The sequence below is a fragment of the Urocampus carinirostris genome, chromosome 5, assembly GCF_059441175.1.
Source record: "Urocampus carinirostris isolate Australia breed hairy pipefish chromosome 5, RoL_Ucar_1.0, whole genome shotgun sequence".
Taxonomy (NCBI): Eukaryota; Metazoa; Chordata; class Actinopteri; order Syngnathiformes; family Syngnathidae; genus Urocampus; species Urocampus carinirostris.
The window spans coordinates 25,001,346-25,020,084 of NC_142353.1; the positions used below are offsets into that span (position 1 = coordinate 25,001,346).

The window sequence follows — 18,739 nt, forward strand, 5'->3', positions numbered from 1 at the left end:
CCTCCTAGCAAAGATCAAATCGCATGACTTCTATGAATCAATGTAACTGCTTGGTTCCACCTGGACGCTGTCCACCAATAGTATCACTAAAAAGCCATTGATATTGAAAAAAAATGTTGAAAATTCGACAGAATGCAAAAATATAGTTTATTTCACAATAAATCTAGTATAGTGATCACAGAACTCAATCATTCCCACAATGGATGGATTAATGTACAAGATTATTGCTGGAGAATCTGAATTTGTGTATGTAGTAAAATACATTTATTCACCTGAATCGCGAATAAAATACAATCTTCAAATAGGTTTTTAAAAGTGGAAGTTAACCCAAAAGATTTCCGAACAGGAATATTTTGTTTGGGCCACTACTTGTCTAAAAAGACGATTTGATTATCTTTGTGTTTGTACAATATGATTTAAGAAGCAAAATCCAACAGTTTTTATCCTTCTCAGTTGGCCGCCATTTTGAAAGATGGTGTCCAGGAATGACAACATTGATGTTTCATAGCTAACAACCAATCACAGTTCACTTGTTTTTCGAACCAGATATGATTGGTCATTAATTAGAAGCCTGAGTGTTTGAGATGTAACCTTCATCTGACTGCCTTCTCAAATTGGCCACCCTCAAGAATAGAATAAAATAGTCAGTGAACATTGTTTGCGACGAGATTAGACATGGCATTTAGGATAAACAAAATAAAAACGTAACAAAGACTGAGAATAGAAAACTGAGAAGGGCAAAAATATTAAGAAGGTATAAAATATATGAAAAGTTGTGCATTTTGCTTTTTATTCTCATACTCTTCTCTTCAAACACAAAATGCTGTGTTCAGACTAGCAGGGGGCCTATTTAACACAATTTTCCGCTTTAAAACCTTTTTTCAAAGTATAAAATATATATTTCATAACCATGTTAAATTTTACAGGAGGGCTCTCCATTTTTTGGCTATTCTATTGTTATTAATATTGGAATCTTTCCCAGTTTTTGGCTGTAGAATTGTGCCACAAAATATACAAAACAACAGATTTAAGAAAAAGTTATTCTTTTTGAGATTTAGCATGTATAAATCACTGATCTTTATCCAAAATAAATCACTGTTTGATGAGATTATGTTAGATTCACCATTTTCCCAAAAAACATTTCATTTCTGAATTGTTCACACTGCAAAAACAAAACAAAAGCAAAAAAACCCTAACCCAGTTGGTTAAAATCTTTGCTCATGCTAAGTATTATTTTCCTTGTTTAAATATAGGCCTATGTGTAATTTATTCCACAGGTAAAATAAGGAAAATATTCATTAAAGGGATACTATGTAATATTTGACCAATAGAAAAAGCAAAAGGAATAATACAAACTATGGAGACACAAAGTGACCAAGTTGCACCATTTCTTTCAGTCTGTCTCTTTGTACCCTGCGACTGGCTGGCAACCAGTTCAGGGTGTCCCCTGCCCACTTCCCAGAGATAGCTGGGATGGGCTCCAGCACCCCCACGACCATACAGAGGATAAGTGGTGCAGGTAATGGATGGATGGATAATTTTATTGTTTAAAAATTCAAAAAAGTATATATTTTTTACATTTTGCATTATGAGGAACACACAACGTCCCTTTAAAGTAAACAAACTATCTTCCCATCCACCATGTGAGAAGATTTTGCTCAATTTATTACAATTCTTCTAATTTAAATCAAAATTAACTTAGACTAATATCTAAAAGAAACAATGCAAACGGTAAAAGAATTTCATTTTTTGCAGTACAGTTCTACAAAAACCTGAGAGGGATCCTAAAACATTGTGTGCAAGTGTTCTTTGCAGCCTTGATAGACTGTATTAACATCGCAGTTAATTCAGATGATGCACAGTTCTTTCATTACTTCCAAAACAAATAAAAAACGTTTCCATCTTTTGAGCAAATTGTTACTCTTTGTTGTGTTCGTCTCAGCAATTTTGCAGCCCGGTTGACTCCTTGCTCTTTCCTCAGCTGTCAGGTTCTTTCTCCATCTCAGACTTATCACTTCTTGCACCTGCAGAATGTGAAAAAGTCAGTCCCTGGTTTGTTTTTAAGCATTGGCCCCCAGATGGGCCCTCTTGCACTTGGACTTTCAAGGTGTTGGAGGGCTCGTGCAATTCCCTTTCAGAGCTGTGCCTGTGCAAACTCTCCTCGTCCTCCTCCTGGCAGCAGCTACCAGGTCCGCTCTCGCCATCAGACTGGGAGAGTTGAAGACCCGGCAGCCCTGGGGTCTTCTGGGAAAGATCAAATGGCTCTCTTTGGTTGAAACGGCTAAGAAGGCTCACGGGAGAGGCGAGGCAGAATGGTCCCCGCCGTCGGAACACTGCTAGAAAATAATCAAATCTAAATGTATTCATAAAGCACTTTACAGGCAATGAATTGACAATTGCTGTATAGAAATATCAGTATACAAAGAGGAAATAAAATCCCCTGCCTTCCCACCAACTGCACAGACTCATATAATGGTAAAATCAAATAATAATGAAATCAAAACAATAAAATGAATACATCTTGGTGAGGCACAAACCAACCATTTGAGGAAAAAGAGCTGAGGCAGGTTCATCCACACTAGCAGGGATGGCAGCAGATGGCCATGTTAAAGATTTTCAACCATCAACACAATCCTACCAGTGCAGAGTCCCCCAATGTGAAAGAACAAAAATTATTTAAAAAAGAAAAAACAACTACAGAACCCAGACGTCAAATTGTGAGATATAATGTAAAAATATTACGATAAAAGGTTAAGTAAAACTAATAAAACTAAATAAAAAGGATGAATTGAAAGCCATATTTCAAAAATGGGTCTTTAACCTCCTCTTTTATACATAAAGAGTCCCCACAGATCTGATATCCTCTGACAGACCGCTTCATAGGCAGGGACCAAAGTGGCTGAATGCTGCCTTACCACAGGATTTGGTCCTCAACTTAGGAAAAGTTAACAGAATCCTGCCAGAGGACCCCAAGGGGTACTTGGGCTGATCAGACAGATAAGATGTCCCAAAACGGTTTAGACATTTAAAAACTAGATAAATAGATAGATAGATAAATACTTTATTCATCCCCGAAGGGAAATTCACATTTCCAGCAGCATCCCTGAGCTGAGAACAGTACAATAATAAAGCCAAAAGAATACAATATACAAATACCCAGTGTGACGTGCAAATGCCCACTGTAGCGTGTTATATAGAGTAACTAAATAGTGCAACACAGAATACATATTGCAGTAAGATTCGGTAATATCCAATGTAGGTGGTGTGGTTTAATGTGGGCCTTGACTCTGCCGGGTGGAGTTAAAGAGCAAAAGGACCTTAAAATCAAATGACGTTGTTAAAACAATCGATTATAAATACATGATCGATGCATTAAGGAAGCTTACATGTTTCATCCAGGCCTCTGTCCATGATCCCGTGCTTCACCTTCATGTGTCTGGTGAGATTCCCCTTCAGCGTGAACTTGCTGGGACAGTAGAGACACTTGAAGGGTTTGCTGTCCGAGTGGAGGTGCATGTGGCCCAAGAGGTTATGCATCCTGTTGAATTCTTTAGCGCAGAGCTGAAGAGCAAACAAACCCATAGTGGTTATCCACCAGCAGTGTTGGGACTAACATGCTACAAAGGAACTACTTTCCTCGGTAACAAGTACTGCAATATGCGTTATCAATAAAATGTTGAAACTCTATATTTTTTACTACATGGTGTGTTACCGCGCTACCTATTAAATCCAAGGATGGATTTATAGTGCTGTCTAATTGCTGAATATTCTTATATCGCTCATGATGTCACATACAACCCCTTGATCCCCCAAAAACACTTATTGAAGGTTGGACATGTTTATATCTACCTACAAAGTACAACCAAATACAGTTATGGCAGCGCCGTCTTCAGCACAGAGTACAAGAAAGCTGAATTTCTCCTAATGGGGATATTCCTAGGCAAAATAGGATCTAAAAAGAAATATATTAGGAACTGATAAAAAAGATCAATCAATCAACTAATAAAAAAAAATTTCCACAATCTATTATGGCTAAACTTAAAGGTACAGGGTGTATTAATATTATGCGTCTCCAAGCGGATTATTATTAAAATGTATGCTTTATATGTATTGGCCTAAATAACTAGCAGGAATACATTAATCTTCATATAAATGTGCATTTTTTAAAATAATTATAGGTTGAAAATATGATATTTTACATAACATATGCCTCACATAGAGGGAGATGACAGTATTGTCCACAATCTCACTGCTACAGGTACCCATTAAACCAACAACCTGGTGAAAGGCTGAGCAAAAAAATAAATAAAAAGGAGAAAAAAGGTGCTTTGTGGTCGCCGTTTGGATTCTTCTGAGTGTCATCATGCCATCTGTATCTACCAGTCGGCTCAGATGGGAAGCTGCGACGTTGCTGTTATGGACTTTTTGGGCAATTTTACATATTACCTATGTTTTTATTAATCCGTACCATGTTTAGTGTATTGTTACCCAATGCAGCCTGTTCATCCTGAAAGGGGGATTACCATTTGTGTAACCCCTTCGGAAAGTTTATTATTTTGAATTCTCCCTTGCTCGGCGATGCTCGCATGTCAACAGATGGTGTAATTGTGGCCTGTAGGGTCTTTTGAGACATTTTCTGACCAAGGGCTGTAAAAATAAATGTGACATGACTTGGCCAAGTAAGTGGAGCCCACTCAGATTATGGATTTATTTATGACTGATTGATTAATTTTATTTTGATATTATTTTTCTAAATTTATTTTGTGCATATTTTGTATATTTTTTCAGTTGAAAATCAGATTTTTGGCCCAAACTCACCCAGACCCTAGCTCCGGCGGTCCCCATGTAAATTCTGTTTCATATGTCCAGCCCCTTCATGGTCTGGTAATGTTGCATTTAAGCCTGTATACGGCCAATTAAAAGACTAGTTGCAAAGTTTGCAAAGCAGACTTTGGGTATCATGGCAGTAGATTGGTGACGCACCAACATTGGTGGTAAACAGCACGTCAGACAGGTGTATGAAACGGAGTCTGGCTCACATTGGTTAGAGTTAAGTACCGAATGAAATGTCCATTTATATATCATGGCATTTTTGTGAATTCCAAATATGTGGTGAATGACTACATGTAATGGTGAATGAATGTGCATGCACTTCCTGATACGCCCAAACCTAGTCCTTGATTTCCTCGTTTCCGCTCCCTCTGCCTTCTCTTTCTCAGAACTACACATACACTCACATGACTAAACAGAAGGAAAACAGAGGGACCGCGCGAGAGGAAGCAACAGAACAGGGAAGGGCAACTCCTCCGTTGTCCTTCCTCTGCATTCTCTTTTATTAGGGTGGTCTTTCCTTGAGGAGGAGAGAGGGACTCCGGACCGTCCGAAAGGACCGTGAGAAAACAGGAAGCCCCCACCCACCCACAGTAGAGAAAGCGAGATGAAATCTATTTGCGGGCCCCGTCCTCCAGGGAGGCGGGAGGCCATTGTTAGAGAGGTAGTTTTGTGCGCCGATATCCTTCCTATGAGCTATGAGGCCAAAAGCCTCCCTGCTATCTGGTCATGCTCCTAGGGCTTCTCCTATACACCAAGGTTAAACTCAAGAAAAAAACATGCGACGAAGGCTGCAATGATTAGCCGACGGTGTCAACAAAAAACGATAATTGAAATAGTCGACAATGAATTTAATTGTTGTCCATTGTCGCCAGACACGTTTTTCCAACAGTGAAGCATCTCTATATGAATATATTCTTCACTGAGAGTCGCACAAGCGCAATAGCTGATAGAGTCTCTGTCTCGAGCAGTAACATAAAAATAGAGAAATGGCAGCATCCACATCAACTACGCATACCAAAACTTCCAAAATGTGGGATGATTTGAGCCTTGGTATGTCGAATAAAGAGACCACTTGCAAAGTTTCATGGTGGTAGATCGGTGTTGCACTTTAAGAGCATGTCAGACAGTTGAATGAAACAAAGTCTGACTTTATTCGATAAAATTTAAGTAATATTGAAGGCAATTTGTTTTTGATTACATTTATTGTACATTTTATACGTGTATATTTTATGTATAAAACAGAGCTTGGGTGTTATGCCAGACTGTGCCTGACAAAGGTATTTGAAATAATGCACGCAGTAAGAAGAGCAAACGTCAGTTGTTAAAATGTTAAAAACAACAAACGTCAGTTGTTATTACCGTTTGTTTGTTTTGAGAATTGTTTGTTTTTACAGACTTTGCAGTTGACCAATGAATGCACTGCTGCTAATGAGCCAGTTTTGGATATTCAGGAGTAAAATGTTTACTTGATTTTGATGTATCATTATTTATTTGATGTCCCTGAAAAATGAGCGTACGTTTACTGATGTATTTATTTATTTACTAACCAACAGAGCCCATTTGTTTTTTTTTATTCAATTTTTGTCTAAATCCAGAGTATCGTTCCCATTTTACTTGTATTTGTAATCATTTACCAAATATACTTCAGGCTAAATTCAAGAAAAGAAATTCAATCATCCGGTTATTCAACTAATCAATTCAATAGTCGCTGACCAGTCGACTATTAAAATAGTCGATAGTTGCAGTCCTACATTCGACAAATACTACAGGATTACAGAGTTGTGAGGGCCCCTTACTTGTACCTTGCACTTGTAAGGTTTGACATCAGAGTGCACGATCATGTGAGCCTTGAGCGTCTGTTTCTGCACGAAACTCTTGAAACACTTGTGGCATTGGTAGGCCCTCACGTTGGTGTGGATGAGCACGTGCCGCTTCATGTTGGCCAGCAGCGTGAACTCTCGGCCGCAGATGCGACATTTGTGCTCCTTCACTCCCTGACGGTGGAGGCAGCATGTAAAAGAAGAAGATAAAAGGAGATGCGTTATGGAGGACCAATGCTGCCATATGTCGAAATAAATGTAGTGAAAGACAAATACTAAGATAAATATGCTATGCCATATGAATACATTTAATACGATAAATAAGATAAAAACTTGCTAAAAAAATGTTAACAAAATCTAGCTAACTATCAAAATTTTGGACACACTGAGGGCAATAGCGGCTACACATTCCTTTCAGTAGTACTTTCCGTAGTCCAGCAAATTCGCCCCACATGTGAAAGGTCCCCAGTTCGAGACCAGGTTGTGGCCAGGAGAGGCATGGGCGCCACCAGGCTGTGCTTGACCCTGACACACTACAGGAAATGATGCCCCTACCCCTATAGTGGTTAAGCGATACGCCCACCCATATATCCATCCATCCATTATCTTCACCGCTTATCCTCAGTAGGATTGCGGGGGTGCCGGAGCCCATCCCAGCTATCTTCGGGCAGTGAGCAGGGGACACCTTGAACTCGTTGGCAGCCGGTCGCAGAGCACACAAACACATACAACTCACCTGCTCATTCACACCTAGGGACAATTTAGACCAGCCAATTAACCAAACATGCATGTTTTTGGAATGTGGGAGGAAAACGGAGAAAACTCACGCAAGCACAGGGAGAACATGCAAACTCTGTGCAGGAAGGTTTGTATAGTTGGAGTTGATCCCATGACCTCAGAACCGTGCCGTGGACACACTAACCACTCAGCAGCTGTGCTGCCACACCCATACGTATTATGATTATATTTTTAACATTTGGTGAGACGGATGAAAAAGCCTGTTGGGCCACATGTGTTTAAACACCCCTGCTGTAATACCTAAATATACTGTATGGCATATACTCAATTTATTAATCTATTCATGTATTCTGCCATTTAGTTATTTACACTTTTATTTTGTCATGCATTTTGTCATGTATTTTGCCATGTATTTTATTTTAGTGAGTGTTTTGTCAAAACAAAATGTTATTCAAATGAGGAGGCGCCCCTGTTGGTTGAGCTTTTCACCTATTGGTTGATCAGTGATGAACGTATCGGTTATAGGTGAAAAGCTCAGCCAGACCTCTTGCTGCTACTGGTACCCCCCAAAAAACAAAACTTTTTGGCTGGGAAAAAAATGAGAACAAAAATGGTGTGGTTTGGTCACTTTGAGTTTTTTGGCAGCACTCATTTTCAGTTGCACTACACAATACAGAAACATCTAGTGAACAAATACTATACACTGCCCGTTTATTGCTAATGACAATTTGTGTTTCGGAGTTGTTACTTTTTTTGCAGGATATGTTTTCTGTTGAGTTCTTTCCTTTTCTTTTTTTAGATATAAAATTCCAAATGAAAAAACATTTGGATTTTATGATATGATCACAGAAATCAAACAGTTTATTGGCAGTATTTTAGATACTCTTTTCATTTGCTTCATTGTAAATGCGTTTTACAAAAAAATGTTTTATCTGTATCCGTTTGTTTCTTTGTTTGATTTCATCTGTAGTTATTCTGTCAGGACCAGAACAAATGGTAGACCCAGTCGCGTAACGTTTCTCACAAGTTTATTTAGAGCTAGAGAAAAAAACTTAGCCCCAGCGATCCGGTTCTCGCTGGATGCGGGAAGCAAGCCGCTCACGGGTCGGAGCGTGTTCCGTATGCGGAAGTGGACCTTCCGGAGTGGTGGTTCGTAGCGTAGTTAGACGGGAAAACAGGTCGTTAGAAGGGACGGGGGATCAGAACGTGGTCGGGGTCAAAATATAGGTCGTTTGCCGGTACGGGAGATCAAAATGTCGTCGGTGTTGAAAAACGAGTGACAAAACGGGACCGACGGGAGTCAGAGTCAAAAATGCTTGCCTTGTGTAAACAGAAGTTCGCTGACGGACTGACCCCAGGCGAGTGAAAGGACTGAGCTTAAGTAGGACAGGGAACCAATTAGGTAGCCAGCAGCGGCTGGCGCCAAACAAGCGGGCACAGGTGAAATTAATCAGTCATCGTGACATATTCATCTCGTTAAGTATTTCATTAACTGTGGAAAAACAAAATGAATTGAATAAATTACTTTATTCAGAAATAATAGGTAATCCTAAAGTATACCCCATAGGCAGAAAAAGAAGCTCTTTTCATTTAATTATACTTTAAATTGGTTTTCATAAAAAAATAGGAAAATCATACTTCAAGGGACACTGCTAAATATCTGACCAATAGATGTTGCTGTATTGTGAAGTGCAACCGAAAATGAGACTAAAAAGTACAAAGGATGCGCTAAAGTAGGCGCGGCGTCGGAGTGCAGCTTCGTGTTTACTCTGGGCTCGGTCCCTCAATTCAATTAAATCGGTCGGGCTCGGGCTGTTTCAGGCTTTTATACCGGTGGGTCAGGTCGGGTTGTATTTTTTTTAGGCCCGATCTTACCTCTAACTTAAAGTGACCAAACTTCTCAATTTTACTTTTCATTTACCTTCCTGGTCTTTAACAGCACACGAGCTTAAGGCACATGTACTTTTCTTTAAATACAAATGGGCCCCCTAGCACGAAGGTTTGGCCATAACTGGCATCGGTAGAAGGACTGGAAAAAAACGTTTTCTACCCACTTTGTGAGTGAGCGTGTGCTGCTTGAGGTGATGTGATTGGATGAACTCCATTCCACACTCGCTGCAGATGAACGGCCGGATGTCATTGTGCTTCATCATGTGGTTTTGAAGCTGGCTTGGGTACTGGAAAGTCTTCTGGCACTCAGAGCATCTGCAGTGAAAACAATGCTCTTTCATTCAATTGGCCATAACTACAACGGCATTCCGGCAATTCTAAACATACAGTGTCTTGCAAAAGTATTGGCCACCCCAAGAACCTCTTGTCATATTTTAGGTTTCAAACTAATAGGTAAAAAAACAACCTCAAAATATAAAAGAATCAACAACACACAAGACACATTCCTGAAAAGAAACCTAATGTATTTAACATTTGATATTGTGCTGACAAAGGAAACAATAAAAAGTAGGTGTAGCAAAAATATTACCCCCTTTTGAGTTCATACTTCTTACAACCTCCTATTGCTGGCATCACAGCTTCAAGTCTTTTTGGGTATTTCTCTGGGAGTTTTACACATCTTGAACCAGAAATATTTTACAAAACAGGTCAAGTTTCTTAAGGTTTGATGGTGACCTTTATATTGTTTGTTTTAAACCAGTCCATTATATATTTTGCTTAATGCTTAGGGTCTTTTAAGATGATCCTGCACCCCATTCTCAGGTCTCTTGCGGATTTTCTGCCAGAACCACCCAGTACTTGGCTTCATCCATCTTCCCATCAACTCTGAAAAACAACCCTAGGGCTGCCACTACCATGTTTGAATGAGGGGATTATGTTTTTTGGGTGATGTGTAGTGTTACTCTTACGCCAAACGTAAAGCTTTGCATTCAGCCCAAAAGATCCATTTTGGTCTTATCTGACCAGAGCATCATTTTATTTGTGTCACCCATGTATTATGTATCAACTGCAGGTGGGCCTTTTCATGGTATTCTTTCAGAAAGGGCTTTCTTATTTCCACTCTTTCATAATGGACAGATTTATGCAGAGTACGACTAGTTCTTGTCTTATGCAGATTGTTCCACCTTAGCTGTGTAGGCCTGCAGTTCATTCAGTATGGTCATGCACATATTGGTTGCTTCTCTGATTAGTTTTTCCCTGTTTGGGTCAAAAGTTTAGAGGGACAGTAGGCTATAGTTAGCAGTGGTTTTATGCTCTCTGATTTTAATATTACTGCTCTCACAGATGTGTGAGTGTTGCAAAATCTTCTTGTATTCCATTCCTTCTTTGAACTTTTCCACAACATTATCCTGCCTGGTATGATCTTTGGTCTTCCTAATGTTGCCTGTTCTCCAGTGTGCATTTAAACTGAGACTTAATGACAGGTGCACTCTGTTTGAATGTTTGTCATTTAGTTCAACATTGGATCATTCATTTGTCGTCACGGAACTTCTGTAGTCAGTTGTCTAAGCTGAGACCAGGGAGGCCAAAATTATTGCAACACCTACTTTTCAGTTTTTTTGTCATCAATATAATATAAAATACTAAAATAATTTGGTTCCATTTAATATTAGTGTCTCACATGTTGATGATTCCTGGAAAAAATACAACGTTTTTAAGATTTAAGTTTAAGTACAGCTGCTGAGTGGTTAGAGCATCCGCGAAACAGTTTTGAGGTCATGGGATCAAATCCAGCTACCAGCCTTCCTGTGCAGAGTTTGCATGTTATCTCTGTGTTTGCGTGGGCACTCCGGTTTTCTCCCACATTCCATAAACATGAATGTCAGGTTAATTGGTCAGTTCAAATTGTCCCTAGGTGTAAATGAGCAAGTGAGTTGTCTGTCTCTCTGTGCCCTGCGACTGGCTGGCAACCAGTTCAGGGTGTCCCCTGCCCACTGCCCTTAGATAGCTGGGATGGTCTCCAGCACCTAGCGACCCTACTGAGGATAAGTGGTGCAGATAATGTATGGATGGAAGTTGGAAACCTAAAATGTGGCAATATGACAAAAATTCCTTGGGGCCCAATACTTTTGCCAGACACTGTAAGACATTTTTTACGCGAGAAAACTATTCAAAGAAAAACAAAAAGGCAACAATTTTGTCCCATTGGACAGCAATACTTGGAGTGGGGCTAGGGTAAACATCACCTGTACAAGGTGGGACCGCGGTGGGAAGTCAGGTGCCTCTTGAGTTGTGTCAGCGTGGGGAAGTCCAGACCGCACTCGATGCATATATTGTCCTGGCCTTTCTCATGCTTTAACTCATGAGCACGAAGTTCACTCGGGTATGCGAAGCCTCGACTGCACACGCTGCAGCTGGTGGATGGGCGAACGCAGACCAGATGTTGAAACAACAGGAATTATTCTAGATGAATGTTATGTACAGTCTTGGGACTAACAGGTTACGAGATAAATATTATGTACAGTCTTGGGACTATCAGGTTAAAAGGAATTCAATTACTTTTCTACGTAACGAGTACTGTAACGCGTTACGAATACCTTTTTGTAAGTCTACTGTCTTTAAAAAATTGTGCGTTACTGCGTCACTTATTAAAGGCAGTGTCCTCTGACTGCTGAACACCCATGCCTCATTCTAAAATCCAAGGGTTCATATTTTCCCTTTAATGTAACTAAATGTAATTGAATACAGATATGGTGGTGCCGTCTCAAGCACAGAGTACAAGGTCGCCGGATTTCTCCTCTGTGGAGTTATTCTCCTTACCAAATATACTTGCACCTAAGCCGAATTTACAACTAATGCTGAAATCAGGGTGTTAACTTAAATGTGTAAATTTGTTTGTGTTACACCAGTAGCGTATCGTAGGCAGCGCATAGGGAGAGAGGGGTGGTAAATATAGGAAAAAAAACAACAGGAAATCAATAGCCAAAACATTTACGATTTAAGTATGCTAAATTTTGGTCTTTTAATTAGTATATTTATTTTTGCAATACATGGTGCGTCGACAAAAAACGTAAACACCTTTGAAAGTATTCTGAAATGGAAAAGGAGAGCTTCGAGCGGTTTGATGCCCAAAGACAAAATATGGATATGGAGTGTCCCAGCTCCATATAGATTCCAAAAGTCAAAAAATATAAATAGCTCACTGCTTCCACAGGGTTTTTCCACGTTTTATTCTATTTTTTTATTATCTTGCAGCTATATTAGAGCAGTCTTAGGGGGTAGGCTTCTATGCGAGTATATATGGTCATTTGTAACTAGTTACTTTGAGAGTAATGCACAACTTTCTGGTGTCAATCTGGGAGGAAATATACTTTTTTGAGTAGAATTATCTTTATTGTTAAATATTTACTGAATCTCTTTCTTTCTCTCTTTCTCTCTCTCTCTCTCTCTCTCTCTCTCTCTCTCTCTTTCTCTCTCTTTCCCTTTCTCTCTCTCTCTCTCTCTCGTCAGTGATTGAAATTATATATATATATATATATATATATATATATATATATATATATATATATATATATATATATATATATATATATATTTTGTGCAGGCTTGGGGAGTAACGGAATACATGGAACGGCAATTAATGCATTCATAAATTATTCAATTAATTATTTATTCTCAAATTAAGTAACTAGTAACCGTAACATAACATTACATAAACACTATTTATGTAATGTATCATGCTCCTTAAATTTCATTTTTCACGATTTGTATATTTTTTTGTCTTTTAGTTGATGCTAGGTCCTTAGCTTGGCCTTTTGGCCGTACCTCTTGCCACGATCTTTGATTTTTGCATTTCGGAGATGGAATAAGAGCTTGCTCTGTCCACTCCACGCATCGGCCCGGTATTGCAGTACCTCCGGGAACGGTGCATTCGCAATGATCGCAGCAAGGCTTTAGGGCTAGGACCTTAGCTTGGCCTTTTGGCTGAGAGTAAGTGTCCCGGCTCCTAGGCTTTGTAGCGTATTATGAACTGACCGATAACGGATAATGGATAATGAATAACGAAGATAGAACAATAACCCTTAAAAACCCAAAAACCCCTATGCTGCTGGGTTGATACTTGGAAAAAACCCAATAAATCACTCAAAAATCTTTTTAATTTACTTTTTGGCTGGAGGCTAATTGCTAGTGACATCACAGTGACATCTAGTGGTCAAAAATTACACATTGGAGCTTTAAAATAAAATATTTGTTTACCATGTGTATGGTTATGTAGGTTGTTGCATACAAACAGGGTTGGGTAGGGTTCTTTAACTTGATTACTTTCAATTACTTTTGGATTACTCCAATACCAAATATGCTAATAAAAGACAAAAGAAACTAAATATGAATAAAATGACTACATTTTGTGCAGGCTTGGGGAGTAACGGAATACATGGGACGGCAAAAATGATGTTGGCAATCTGTTTGGATTCATTTTAATTTTGTTTCTGTCTCATTTTACGTTAGTTTTGCCGGAGATCAAAGAGATCAAAGCCAGTAGAGAAAGCTTACCACGTGTTGTGAGTCATAATTTTATTCATATTTAGTTTATTTTGTCTTTTATTAGTATATTTGGTATTGGAGTAATCCAAAAGTAATTTAAAGTAATCAAGTTAAAGTAACCCTACCAAACCCTGCATACAAACCACGTCATTATTGAAAAACATTTCTTCATGCACAATATTTCTTGTGCAATGACAGTATTTGTATGAGTATTGCTGCAATACCAGCCTTATTTTTTGCGATGGTGGACGAAACCAATCTCCCCTTTTCATTTGTGGCTGATTTCTTATGAGGAAATATAAATGATATAATACAGTAACCCCGCGCCTCTACTGAGGATAAGCGGTGCAGATAATGGATGGATGGATGGATAATACAGTCACATCTAGAGATCAATTACTTCGGTGTCTGTTTAAAAAAAAAACAACATTGATTAAAAAAAATAAGCAAAAATACAAGAAAAAATGTATGAAAAAATGTATATATGTGCATTTTTTTAAATATTCATAGGTTGAGAAATGTGATTGTATTTTATATAAAATTACCCTAACCCTGAAGGTGTTACATAAATGTCCACTAATCTAAAAACTTGCTAAAGGCTGGGCAAAATAATTAAATTAATAAGATATATTGTGCCTGATGATCACTTTTGAGTCTTCGTTGTTTGTATTTTTTCTTGTGCTTTTAAGCATTCGTTTTTGGTGGCACTACACAATACACTAACAACTAGTGGTTAAAAAATACACATTGTCCCTTTATGATAGTGAGAAAAACTAAGTTTGAGTATAAGGGTTAAGGGACTTTAAATGGAGGGGGCTGGGAGATGTTTGGTGTCACTATTGCACTTTGGAGAATAATGATAACATGTTTTCCTTTTTTCCGAGGCCAAAATTATGATTAATTATAATAAATATATTTTTGACAATGTTGATACAAGTCCTAATTTATACTATTGATCAAATTTTTGAGAAAATAATTGTTTGCAATTACAGAAAAAATACGCTCAGCTTCATTGCACTGCATGAATTCCACTTAGCAACAAGTGACTGCAAAAGGTAATCCATTCTCTCCCCATCTCAATATGGTGTTGCACACGAACACAGCGGCTCTTGGCTCTCCCATTCAGTGCTTTTTTTGTGTACCTATGCCAGATCCATACCCATGAAATGGATGACCTGGAGCTACAAATTGTTGGCAACTGCTAGATTTGTGGCCCTTGTTTTTAAATCATCACAGACCTGGCTCAGTTCGAGGAGCCCCAATGCTGCGTGTAGCTAGCTGGTCACTCTCTATATTGCTTTTTTAATAGAAAGGAAAAACCCTCCAGGTTTGTTGTACTATTGTATAATGACAATAAAGACAACAACCTATTCAATTAAATGCACTGAACATAGGCAAATCAAAACAATGGCAGTAACACATACCTGTAAGGCTTGACGTCACTGTGCTGCATCATGTGTCTCTTCAAGTGGCTGGTCTGGGTGAAGGCCTTCTGACACACCTGACACTTGTGCGGTCTCATGCCGCGGTGGGTGAGCAAATGTGTGTGCAGGTGGCTCAGTTGCTTGAACAACTTGCCACAAAGGTGGCACCCATGGGGCTTGATGCCCTTGTGGCCCAGGATGTGCGTGACCAGGTTATACTTGGACGTGTAGGACTTGTCGCACATGCGGCATTTCCAGCGCTTCTGCTGGCCACCCACGTCCACATAGTAGCTGTCGTCCACTTGGACTTCGAACGCGGGCTTTTCACCGCTCCAAAGGGGTGGGTCATGAATGAGGCGTGGTGGCCTCACCTCCTCCCTTGGCGGGAAAGGCATGACAGGGCCGGGCATGAAAAATGGGTATGGGATAAAGCTGTGGCGTAGAGGGGGGAAGTATGACGGGTGGATGAAGAAAGGGGTTGGGGGCCAGATAGATGGGGCACTTAGAGGTTCCCGCTTCACCTGAACTGGGACTGCCCTGCAATGAACCTGTTGTCTGTTGAGCTCGATCATGTCGGGTTGGACAGTTAAAGAGGCTGTTGGGGCAGATGAAAAGGGGTGAGGGAAGACGTTGAGTGTTTTTGAGAGGCTCCTTGTCTCTTCTTTGATGCTCTTACAATCATCCATTTTGAGTTGAGTCCTTTTGTCTTTTTGAGAACCTTTGTTGAGGTTGGGTGCAGAGCTCAGCACGGAGGGAACTCCAGGAGAACCCTGAGATGGGCTGTTGCCATCTTTAAGGGGATACAGTGTCGGGGAAGCATTTGGGGTCCTGATAATAATGGGAGGTGGGGCCAAGTAGGATTTGTCTTTGCTGAATTGAGGACTGGTCAATAGTGAGAAAGCGACAGTTTCCATCTTGACCCTAAAGACAATGAAGGATCATATATATTGACAGTATTGGGACTAATGATTCAGAGCAATGAGTTCCTGGAACATAATTACTTTGCTCTGTAACGACCATGTAACGCGTGATTAATTTAAATTATGTAACTCTGCTGTCAGATTCAGTGCTGTCTTTGACACTGTGGATCATAATATCTGAAAAATTGATTGGTCTCTGAGAAACTGTCCTCTCATGGTTCAGATGGTACCTCTCACTGTGCTCAATACCGAGATATGACCTCTGAGCCTTTTAGTGTTACCTGTGGCATTCTGCAGGGCTCAGTACTTTTTTCATCATGTATATGCTTCCGTTCTGTGATATTATTTGCAGGTGACACTCAATTGTATCTTCCAAATGGAGGAAACTGCTCCATTAAGTTGTGGAAATTTGGAGTTCTGCCTCACTGTGATAAATGTAATATTACCCAGAGTGACTCAGTCAAAAATTTAGGTGTCATATTTGACCCTAATCTGTCATTTCAGCTACACTTTAGGAATATTACTAGAACAGTTTTTTTTCCATCTTTGCAACATTACAAAAATCCGCCCCATGCTGTCCAATTCCGATGCTGAGATTATAACTCCTGTCTTGATTACTGTAATATACCACTCTCTGGTCTCCCGAAATCTAGCATCAAAAGCCTACAGCTGGTACAACACGCTGTAGAGAAGCTCTTAACTAAAACAAGAATGTTTAATCACATTACCTTGATTTTGGCTTTCCTGCACTGTCTCCCTGTCGTTTAGATGTGATTTTAAGGTATTGTTGGTAGCCCTGAGACAAATTGATATGGACTGTCTCGGCTAAGTGTTCTTTTGCGAACTCTTTAGATTCCACAAGCGAAGAAATATGTCAAGTGTTCACTGCCTCCATAGGTTGCTGTCCATGTTCTCTTTTGTTTATTTTATCATGCGGCTATTTTTAAACAAATGGTTACTTTAATGTCAAAATGTCCAATGAGAATCAGCAAAGATTCTTAGATGCTTATATGAAATGATGATCTGAAATGATCTGCATTTATATAGCGCTTTTCAAGTCAAGACTTCCCAAAGCGCTTTACAATGTGCTTCACATTTCCCCAATAGCGGCCGTGCAGGCATGTAAGGCGCTAACCTGCTTATTGGGGGCATTAGGGGTTCAGTGTCTTACCCAAGGACACTTAGACATGTAACACAGAGGAGCCGGGATTCAAACTGCGAATTCTTGATTCCAAGATGAGCGCTTTACCTCCTGAGCCACTGCCGCCCCCAAGGTTATATAAGTGAAAGCATAAGCCACCAGATAAAACAGTCAGTTTATAGATATACAATGGCCAGTATATATCATTACACCTCGTGTGAATATTTCAAGATTTTTTGCAATTCTTTTTTGAAACTAAGAACAATTTCTGAAATTTTCTAAAGAAATATCAAATTACAAAATTGAGTTTTATATAGTAGAATGAATAAATTTAGATAGAACAGATTAGTTGAAATCAATTAATATGTACCCGACAGCAAAAAGAACTATATCTCAAATTTCCGATGATGTTCATGACTATTAAAAAGAGCAAGGTGTTTAATAGGCCTGACGTGTACAAGTATTCAGTCTTTTACTCGGGTTCGACGAACTTGTGCAAAATAAACTTCATTAATTTTGTTCCAAAAATTGAATTTTTGTGTGGTTAAATACAAACATTTTTAATGGCCCGTGGCCTCTGTCAAAAAATTAATAATATGTGACCTGCCAGTTATTTTTACCGCAGTATAAAATAAATTTACAAAAAAACAAAACAAAAATTACCATTTCACCAGCTGATGGCAATAGCCCTTTGGCCACCTTACCATTGGCTTTCTGTTAGATTTTTATCTCACCCCATTTCCAACATGCCGAGTGTAAATAAAAAAAAAGGAAAGTTGACTGTGAGGGGCGCTGCTTCCAGGAGAAGTGGAAATTTGAATATTTTTTCACCAAAACAACTGTGCCTGCCTAATTTGCCAAGAGACATGTGGCTGCTATCAAAGGAAAAATATCAAGAGGCACTGCCAGACGAAACATGCTGTGTAGAAAGCTAATTGGAAACAACCGCTGTGTAAAATTGAAGCAACTGGAGGCTGTTTTAACGGCACACCAGCACTTTTTCACGAGACCCTGCGAGTCAAATTAAAATGCTACGAAGGCGAGCTACGAGGTTGTGACGCTGATCGCTAAGAACTGCAAACCTTTCACGGAAGGTGAATTCATTAAAGACTGTTCAAAGAATGCCAGGCTTAATAGTTGGCCCTTGCACATTTTCAGTTCACCAAATCTGGCCCCGCTTTCTAAAAGGTTTGGACACCACTGTCTAAATGAACAGATCTTCTTTGACATCGATGAACAAAATTTGCGTATATCGTAGTACATTACAGTATTAGAAAGATAATCTATATTGTAAAAGGAAACTAAAATGTTCTTAAAACGGAATTAATGAGTACTTATTTATCCTAAGCACTGTATTGGACTAAAGCAAGGTCCCCAAACTGCGGCACACGGTGTGGAAACAGCCCATCTTCACATTCTATACTATAG

At 39.3% G+C, this 18,739-nt stretch overlaps 1 protein-coding gene and 1 pseudogene across 1 annotated transcript in view; one reads left to right on the forward strand and one right to left on the reverse strand.

Moving 5' to 3' along the window:
- Positions 1–222: 222 nt before the first annotated feature.
- znf366 (zinc finger protein 366) overlaps positions 223–18,739 on the reverse strand; it is a 34,979-nt gene continuing 16,462 nt past the window's right edge. Inside the window, exons 3-8 of the mRNA XM_088335119.1 lie at positions 15,251–16,171; positions 11,528–11,695; positions 9,446–9,596; positions 6,636–6,827; positions 3,387–3,561; positions 223–2,336 (exon numbers count right to left, since the gene is read on the reverse strand). Of these exons, the coding sequence (XP_088191245.1) occupies positions 1,978–2,336; positions 3,387–3,561; positions 6,636–6,827; positions 9,446–9,596; positions 11,528–11,695; positions 15,251–16,164 (1,959 nt within the window). The 5' untranslated portion in view covers positions 16,165–16,171 and the 3' untranslated portion in view covers positions 223–1,977. The remainder of the gene's footprint in view (positions 2,337–3,386; positions 3,562–6,635; positions 6,828–9,445; positions 9,597–11,527; positions 11,696–15,250; positions 16,172–18,739) is intronic.
- On the forward strand, positions 13,084–13,217 carry LOC148365855 (U2 spliceosomal RNA; annotated as a pseudogene).